Raw genomic sequence first — 10,000 nt, 5'->3', positions numbered from 1 at the left:
TGCTCCAGCCTAAGAGAGAGGCAATTTTAGACAGTGTTATCATCTAAATACTTCTATTAATTTGGCTGCCTGGTAGTTTTAATCTGGAAGAACTCTATAGAAGGATAAATACTTTTAAGAGGAGATCTATGAATCTGAGAGCCTGACTAGCATAAATAGGTTTTGATAATCAAGGGTGTGTGACAGAATCCCTATGAGGTACCCATGCACCTACACATTATGAGAGTTTAATTTGATTTGGACATTTAATTCCAGAGAAGGTTGGGCTGGTTGGCAAGGAGCATAGGGGAGTGGAAGGAAGATCACAGCATGCACAGGATATGGGTAACAGACCACTGAGAGTGCCCAGAGAGGGAACCCTTTACCATTTTAAGAATTAGGTTTTGGGGCCGGGTGGTGGCGCTAAAGGTAAGGTGCCTGCCTGCCTTGCCTGCGCTAGCCTTGGATGAACCGCGGTTCGATCCCCCGGTGTCCCATATGGTCCCCCAAGCCAGGAGCAACTTCTGAGCACATAGCCAGGAGTAACCCCTGAGCATTACCGGGTGTGGCCCAAAAACCAAGAAAAAAAAAAAAAAGAATTAGGTTTTATAGCCTTGTCAGAAAATGTGCTTAAGATGTATCATAAATAATTCTGTGTAAATGAACTTCAGTCACAATAAAAAATAAAAAAAGTAAAAGATTTCTAGATGTGGGACTGGAGCAATAGTATAGTGGAAAGGCATTTACCTTGTATTCAGCCAACCCGGATTTCACCCTCACCATCCCATATAGTCCTCCAAGAACCACCAGGACTGACTCCTGAGGGAAGAGCCAGGAATAACCCCTGATCACCACTCAATGTGACCCACAAACAAACAAACAAACAAACAAACAAAAGGTTTTTGAACATCTGGAATGAGAGGCATGGGGTCATAGGAGCATGTGCTGCGTTTCTATGTACATTTGGAAGGTGCGGTTTGTTTGAGAACAAACTCAATATCTGAGTCACTTCAGTAGAGACAGGATTCCTGACTCCAGAGGTCTGGTAAATAGCAAAGGCTGTAGGAGGTCACAAGGCAATTCAACACAGAAAAGAACCATATTCAAGTTTGCGTGAACCATTAAGATCTGAGGATTGTGGAAAAGGATAATTCTATTTGAACAAGAACTGCCTTTGCAACTCAGGTTTAACAGGTCTCTTGAACTTGGCACCAAAAAAAACTCAAGAAACTGAATTTTCTTTGTTAAAAAGAATGGTCCAGGGCAGGAGTAATAGCACAATAGTAGGGCATTTGCAAGCTGTCAATCCAGAATGGACCAGGGTTCCATCCCTGGCATCCCATATGGTCCCTGAGCCTGCCACGAGCAATTTCTGAGTTCCGTGCCAGGAATAACCCCTGAGCACTACTGGGTATGCCCCCCCCCCCAAAAAAAAAGGATGATCCATTACAAGTATCATTAAACTCTAAAATAAGTCCAGGACCTGAGACTCCAGACATAGAACTATTTTTTTTTGGGGGGGGGATGGTGGGGGTTGGGCCACACCCGGCAGAGCTCAGGGGTTACTCCTGGCTCTGAGCTCAGAAATTGCCCCTGGCAGGCTCAGGGGACCATATGGAATGCTGGGAGCCTAACCGAGGTCTACCCCGGTCGACCACATGCAAGGCAAATGCTCTACTGCTGTGGCTATCGCTCAGGCCCAAACACAGAACATTCATAAGAGGGGTGGGTGGGTGAGGGGCTGGAGCAATGGCACAGCGGTAGGGCATTTGCAAGCTGCCAATCCAGGAGGACCCAGGTTTGATTCTCGGCATCCCATATGGTCTCCCAAGGTTACAAGGAGAGATTTCTGAATAGAGCCAAGAATAAAATTTAAAAGAGAGAGGGAGGGTGGGGGAGCTCAAAGGGGCATGTCTGTGATTGTAGCCCACTACTGCAGGATCCCACAGTCAGGTCAAATCTGGGAAGCAGAAGGGTTCCTTTAGTTATCAAAAAGTTTAGGTATTTTAGTGTATGGCATGTCAGTATGATTGTGACCCAACACTAAGTATGCAAAGGACTGGTGTAAGGTTGAATAGAATTGGGGAGTATTTGGGGAAAGAAAAGAATAAGGAAGAAAGAAAAGTATGTATGTGTGTGTGTGTGTGTGTGTGTGTGAGAGAGAGAGAGAGAGAGAGAGAGAGAGAGAGAGAGAGAGAGAGAGAGAGAGAGAGAGAGAGAGAGAGAGAGAGAGAAGAAAAAAAGTCTGACCCAGAGGTTGGCAGGGGAAAGGGCAGGAAGAAAACTCTGGGGACATTGGTAGTGGGAAATGTGCCCTGGTGCATTGGACTTTGTATGACTGAAACTCAATCATGAACAGCTTTGGAACTGTGGATCTCACAGTAATTCAATAAAAGAATTTTTTATTAAAAAAACAAAAATACTAAGTAGGAGAGGGCTAGAGAAGTGACTTATCTATAAGAGCACATGACTTACTTATCTGAGGCCTTGGATTCTCTCGATAGTATCACAAAAACACCACCAAAATGGAGTTGAGTCCTCCTTAGCAACACTTGCCAAAAATATTTATGATTTTCTGAAGCTGGCAAAAAGGTCAAAGAGATCACAGAACCTTGAAGCCTGAGGAACAGCTATAGTGCTGGCAAAATGACTATACGTCATTGGTACAGAGAAATGAACCAAAATTCAGGCACCTCAAAAACCAACGGGGCCTGAAGTTAAGAGACTAGATCCAGGCTGCGGGTTGTGCAAAACCCTTTACCCATTGCTTCCTTTATATGCTTCCCCTTGATCTTTAGGAATCACTGATCTCACCGAAACAGTAATTCCTCTCAGAGAACCTTGCAATCCAGTCTCACATCTCCAAGCCAACCCCTTTCATGTTTTCTTGTCCTTGGAAATAAACTTGATGCATCACCTACTCATTCTATTCTGGAATGCTGAGGCACATAGTTCAAGAAGTTGAGTCATATCTACGAGCTGACTTTATGCCACATTTTACTAGGGAAACCTGTTTAAGTTTTCTCTGCCAGAAAATGTTCTCTTCTTAGAGTTAAAAGAAAGATGAACCTATTTTAGGGCTTGGCACCCAAAACAATTTAGTAGGCATCTTCGTTTCAGTGACCATGTTTTTAAAACTAGAAGAAAAAAAAATTCAGGTTAGTAAAAGACAGTTTCTAGAAGGCTAGTTGCACCTTAAACCTTCCTAGGGGAGGGACTGGAGTGATAGCACAGCGAGGTGAGCATTTGCCTTGCATGTGACTTTTCTGAATTCCATTCCCAGCATCCCATATAGTTCCTTGAGCACTGCTAGGAGTGATTTCTGGATGGAGGGCCAGGAGTAACCACTAAGCATATACACATTTCTGGGCGTGAAAACAAAAAAAAGCAGAAAACCAAAGCAAAATTCCAAAACTTTTTTTTTTTTAAAGGGAACATGTTTTCTTTTTTCTTTTTCTTTTTTTCTTTTTGGGTCACACCTGGCAGTGCTCAGGGGTTACTCCTGGCTTTGCTCAGAAATCGCCCCTGGAAGGCACGAGGGACCATATAAAATGCCGGGAACCACCATCCTTCTGGATGTAAGGCAAACGCCCTACCTCCAGGCTATCTCTCTGGCCCCGGGAACATGTTTTCTTCTCTAGAAATCAGTATCTTAATTGTACATGTGTATGTTTTATGCAACTATACATAACAATATCTGTAATCTTATAGATTTTATCTCTATACCTTTTATTTTATTTTTTGTTTTGGGGCCACACCCGGCAGCACTCAGGGGTTACTCCTGGCTCTGTGCTCAGAAATTACCCCTGGCAGGCTCGGGGAACCATATGGGATACCGGGATTTGAACCACTGACCTTCTGCATGCAAGGCAAACACTTTACCTCCATGCTATCTCTCCAGCCCAATCTCTATACCTTTTAAAGGAACAATTTATATTATGGTGATATTATTTTTCAGCTTTACACTGTTTGTCCTTTATTTTTCTACACATATTTTATTCACTATTACTCCAGTCTAGAGAGATGTATCATTATATTTTTTAGGTCATGGGAGAATGAACATAGGACTTATAGATACAAGACAAAAAAATACTTCACTTCTGAGTGTGGTGTGAAGAAAGCCTCAGGCTCAAAAACCAGGGTCTGAACTCAAAAGTAATCTACACAGTAAAAGGAGGCAAGTATAGGTTCAGGAAATCCAACACTCAAGCCAGGAATCCCAACACACAAGCCGCCTAAAAAGGAAGGCAGCTTAGTGGAGGAAGACTGGAGAATGAATGCTCTGCCTTCCTGAAACCTGGGCTTTTTATTAGCAAGATCTAGACCACATCCCTAGCGTGGAGAATAAATACTGAGTAGGGTAGGACCCAGTAATCCAACAGCCTGTTATTACTACTTTAAAAAAAAAAAAAAAGTGTATGGTCCCCCGAGCCTGCCAGGAGAGATTCCTGAGCGTAGAGTCAGGAGTAACCCATGAGCGCTACCAGGTGTGACTCAAAATACCCCCCCCCAAAAGTGTAGATGGCATGGTTGAATAATATTATTTTTTTATTTGGGCCACCCCTGCAAACACTCAGGGGTCACTGTGCTCAGAAGAAATCACTCCTGGCTGGGTCAGGAGACCTTATGGGATGTTGGGAATCAAACCCAGATTGGCTGCCCTCCCTACTGTGCTATCACTCCATCCCACACAAGATCTTTTATTATTTTGAGGTCTTCCAAGCCATATTCAGGGAGCTTGAGGGTGACTATGATTTTGAGGATGCAGAGCCACCTTCTTGGGCCACCCTGGGGGTGCCTGGAGGTTACATCCAGGTGTGCTCTGCAGGGCTTTCCTAGGCTTTAGAGGCCATGTTTGGGAGGACCATGTGGTGCTGGAGACAGAAATAGGGCTGGCCACTTACAAAGGTATGTGTTTTAACCTGGATTAGCTCTTTGTTAATCAAAATTATAAGCTTTAAAAGTTTTTCTGTGGTTATTAAACCATCCAATATAAATGTAGTATCTTTAGAGTGAAAAGCACAGGATTAGGAATAGCAGGTACTCAGCAAATAATGATCCCATTTCTCATCTCTTTTCTGTCTGTATCTGGGGTGATATGAAATGTTCCAAAGTGCCCCTGTGTACACACACACACACACACACACACACACACACACACACACACACACACACACACACACACACACACATATATACATTAATGTTTTTTTTTGTTTTTTGTTTTTGTTTTTTTGTTTTTGTTTTTGTTTTTTTTTTGCTTGTTTGCTTTTGGGCCATACTTGGCAGTACTCAGGCATTACTCCTGACTCCGATGAGCTCAGGAATCAGTTCTGATAAGTGCTCAGGGGACCACAGAGGATGCTGGGGATTGAACCTGGGTCAGCAGTGTGCATGGCAAACATCTTCCCCATAGTACTATTGCTCAGGCCCCCATAGAACTGTTCTAATTGTGATTTTGGGGGTTTGGGCTACATCTGGATCTGCTCAGTACTTACTCCTGACTCTGCTCAGGAATCATTCCTAGCAGACTCATGGAACCATATGGGATGCTGGGGATTGAACCTGGGCTGGCCGCATGTGAGGCAAATGCCCTACCTGCTGTGCAATTGCTCCAACCCATGAAGAGTTTTTTGTTGTTCTAGCTGCACTTCCTCCTTGGACCCTAAGAACCAACAGCCTTTTATCTAGAAAACTATCATTTTTCTGTGAATAGTTAGATAAGTGCTATGAAATGTATTTCTGGTCACAATGACTAAAGCTCAGCTTATCAATGGATCCTCAAAATCTACAATCTATACATCAGTAGTATAATCTTGGTAGAGAAATTTGACAAACTCTGACTAAAAAAAAAAAAGGTGAGATAAAAACCTTTGGGAATCCCTCCAGTTTCATGTTTATGTATTTGGAGCTGGAGCGATAGGAGGACATTTGCCTTGCACACAGCTGACCCAGATTCAATCCCCAGCATCCTACCTATATAGTTCTGCAAACACCTACAGGAGTGATTCCTGAGTGCAGAGCAGGAGGAACCTCTGAGCATCACTGGATGTGACACCTCCCACTGAGCACTGCTTGGACAAAACAAACAGAGGAAACCAAACACAACCAAAGACTTTAATTTAAAACACAACAAGACTTTAATGTGTGTCCAGGTTTTAGCAAATGGGCATAATGAAGTGTTAGACCTGCACATCTAATTTTCATCATTTGGAAAATATGAGAAGGGTGATTTGAGCAGAGCTCAGAAGTGTAAGATGGAGATGAAGGATCCCAGTGTGGTTCTGAACAAGACTTGGTGAAGGCACCAAAAAACAAACAAACAAACAAACAAACAAAAACAAAAAAAATAGAATCCCACAGTCATTTTATGAAGATGTAAAGGGACAGACAAGGAAGGGATATGGCCTGGGGAAAGATGTGCAATATATTTATATATAGACAGTGGAAAATGACTGTGAGTGAAGTTGCTCCAAGAATGCGGTGGCCTTTTGAGACTAGAGATTAGTGTGTGTGCAGCTGTCTAGTGGGGCGGGGTTGGAAGGGGGACTCAGTTAATTCCCGAGGTCTCACGTTCCATTACTGCAAACTGAATAACTTTGGTGACCGGCTCTCTCATTCTCAGTCAACCAACCATCTTCCTGTACTGAGGTAGAGTGGAAAGATTAAAGTATTCCCCAAACCTCACGTTAACATTTATTTAGCTGTGCTGGGCTAAGAAGAGCTTCTGCCAATTTTAAAGAAAGTTATCGAATCTTGGGAGTGGATTTAGCGCTAGATACAGGCATGAGATGCTGAGTTCCATCCCCCCAAGGATCCTGAGGGGCAATGATGTTTGGATTCCCAGAATAAAGCAACGAAGTATGGGCACTAGGTCAGAACCCAGAATATGGCACTTGACCAACCTCGACCACCAGAACAAAGGGGAAGGAAATGAGAGTAATATTGTAAGAAGTGATGCAATAACATAGTTTTTGTTTCTTAAAAAATTGGGGCCCCTCTTGGCAGGTACTCAGTCTGCAACATGTTCTAGGCTTGTCTTAGCACTGTGGACAAAATCCATCACGTCTACATTAAGCAGTGGGGAGTGGGGTAGAGAGTACAGTCAGTGTCAGGGATCAAGCTCAGGGCCTCACATATGCTGGGCATGTGTTCTACCATTCGAGTTATTTTCCTGGTCTGAGCTTTAAGTTTAACTGAGCTACACTACAAAGATGCTTTACAAAATTTAGCATATCAAGAGTTGGAGAGACAATACAGCTAAGGTAGGAGACTTGCTTTGCACATAGACGATCGGGGTTTAATCCTTGCATCCATAGGCCGGAGCGGTAGTGCAGCAGCAGGGTGTTTGCCTTGCACGCGGCTGACCCAGGACGGACCTCGGTTTGATCCCTGGCATCCCATATAGTCCCCCAAGCCAGGAGCGATTTCTGAGCGCATAACCAGGGTAACCCCTGAGCGTCACTGGGTATGGCCCAAAAACCAACCAACCAAACAAACAAACAAAAAAATCCTCCGCATCCCTTATGATTCTCCAAGCACCACTAGGAGTATTTCCTGAGTTCAGAGCCTGAAGTGACCTTGATCTCTCCGGTGTGATACATCTCCCTCCTAATTTAGTACAATACTTTTCTCCTCGCCAAGTTAAAAATATTTTTAATTTCTTCTCCTTCCTTCCCTCCTTTGCTGTGATGCGCTGGGCTCACACAAACTGTTGTGGTGCTCCAGCCCACTGGGTTTCTGAGCCTGAGATTTCATACTTGTGTCACTGAGAATTCTGAGGACAGAATTTCTGCTACAAGCACACTCAGCCTTTGAGGGAGAGCTTGTTAAAATTTGCAGCCTGACACTTGCAAAGTTGCCTTTATTTATTTAGTTTTGGTTTTGGAGTCACACCAGGGCTGTTCAGGGCTGCAACAGCAGGGGACTCTAGGCTCAAGCATCACTCCAGATCAGGGATCATTGGCTGCATGCAAGCTAAGCACCCTATTCATACACTATGTTTCTGGCCAACAATGTTGACTTTAACCAACAAATATCAAGGAAACCCTCTTCTGGGTGAACTGTAGGGTTTTAAACTCCTTTTTTGGTCAAATGAGTTTTCAGCAAGTTCTCCCGAGAGCTGATTTCTTGTGGAAAGAATTTTTTTTTTCCAAGTGAGTGATGAATAATTTTAAAATGTATTCTTTTGGCTAGCTTCGCTGAATTGTGAAAAGTCATTAAACTAATAACCTCTCCATTATTTTGATTATACCGCAAAATGTTCTGTTTTCACAGACCAATAAGTGCATGCAAACAGAGCCAAGATGGGAAAAAAATAAGTATTGCTTCTGTAAAGTGTAAGAATAATCAGTGTAAGGGTGTTGCAATCATGAATGGAGCACGTGAAACAGAACAGGGGCTATCGATATCATTCGCTCTGAAGGCACGTTCTTATTCTGGGACTTTGTTTTCAAAATGATCAATACCCTTCCTATATTATGCTTCTCATCATCGTCATTCGATCACCTCATGAATATAAGGCAGTGCTTCTCAATTATTTTCTGTCATGCCCCCCTAGGAAGAAGAAAACATTTTTCGCGCGTGACTGTAAATAGCATCTTTATTAAAAAAAAACTTTAACCTGCAAACCAAAAATATATAAAATAATTTGAGCTGATTTTTTAATCAGAGGTGATGTCTGGATTCATGGCTACAATGAGCACGTTTTGCAATGCATAGCTTTTCCAAGCGGGTTTTGAAGCAGGACACAGCAACTCTCAGCTCCAGAGACATACAGAGACTTCAACACGGGGCTTACTTAGCTTGTTATGACAGTGTTTGCCGAGGTCAAACGCGCCCCCCTTTACGGAGGGGCAGCACCCCACTATTTGAGAAACACTGACGTAAGGATTCATTTCAATGTATGCAAATACTATCACCTCTGGGCATTAAATCGAGAATTCCAGGAGACCAAGTTAATGATTCACTTAATCTGACGCCTAACTTGGAACGCGCACAAAGTCCAAAGCTCAGCACAAATACTCCTTTCTGGGGGGGCCGGAGCTATAGTACAGCGGGGAAGGCGTTTGTCTTGCACGCGGCTGTCCCGGGTTCGATACCCCAGAACCTGCCAGGAATGATTTCTGAGCCCAGAGCCAGGAGTGTAAAAAAATCCTGAGCACCGCCGGGAGTGGCCCAAACACCAAAAAAAAAAAAAGTAAAAAACAACAACAACAACAACAACACCCCTTTCTTCTCCTTTCCCCATAGCCGGGCGAAGAAGCGTCCGGACGGAACAAGTCACTTCCACTGGCGCCCTGGCCCATTCCCCGCTGCCTAGATTAGAATTTGCCCGTAATTGACTACTGGGTCCCACCCTGGACAGGTCGGCGGGTGATTGGCAGCCGCCGGGGGCGCTTTTCCAGGCCTCCCATTGGTCCTGGCAAGAAGCCCCGCCTCCTGTCTTGAAGCCCGCTCCGCCATTGGCTGCCAGGCGGCTGAGTGGCGGCTCCTCGCCCCGCCCCCGGCGGCGGCTGCGCTGCCGCGGTGGGCGCCGTTTCCAGTTGAGAGATGGCGGCCGCCGCGGCGAGAGCGCTGCTGCCGGTCCTCTGCTCCCGGGGCGGCGCTGCGGGCGGCGGCTGCTTCCCGGGGCTGGTCGCCAGCTGCTCCCGGCGGCCGCAGCAGCAGCAGCAGCGCCAGCGGACGGTGAGCGAGCGCGCCGCGAGGGCGGGGCGGGCAGCCAGGCCGCCGGGGCAGCAGCGGGCACTTCGCGCAACTCGGGCCGGGCCGGGCTGGGCTGGGCTGGGCTCCGCTCCGGGGAGCCGCGGTGCCCTTCAAGGCGGCTGCAGCGGCGGCCGGCTGGGCAGGGCTGGGCTGGGCGGCGGAGGCGGCCGGGAGGAGGAGGAGGAAGAGGAGGAGGACGGCGAGGAGGAGGAGGGGCGACAGCGGGGATGTTCCCGCAGGATCGGGGGCACCGGGGGGCCAAGAGAAGGCGCCGGAGCCTCCCCTGACCCGCCCCCGGTGGATCTGCCCTAAGCTC

General features: G+C 45.7%; 1 protein-coding gene across 1 annotated transcript in view; it reads left to right on the top strand.

Annotated features, from left to right (window-relative positions):
- The first annotated feature begins 9,531 nt into the window (after positions 1–9,531).
- Positions 9,532–10,000, top strand: part of MCU (mitochondrial calcium uniporter) — a 157,944-nt gene continuing 157,475 nt past the window's right edge. Inside the window, exon 1 of the mRNA XM_049788104.1 lies at positions 9,532–9,666. Within this exon, the coding sequence (XP_049644061.1) occupies positions 9,532–9,666 (135 nt within the window). The remainder of the gene's footprint in view (positions 9,667–10,000) is intronic.

Source organism: Suncus etruscus, chromosome 15, assembly GCF_024139225.1.
Source record: "Suncus etruscus isolate mSunEtr1 chromosome 15, mSunEtr1.pri.cur, whole genome shotgun sequence".
Lineage (NCBI taxonomy): Eukaryota > Metazoa > Chordata > Mammalia > Eulipotyphla > Soricidae > Suncus > Suncus etruscus.
The sequence above is the reverse complement of the archived record's forward strand: the minus strand, read 5'-3'. Positions and strand labels throughout refer to the sequence as shown.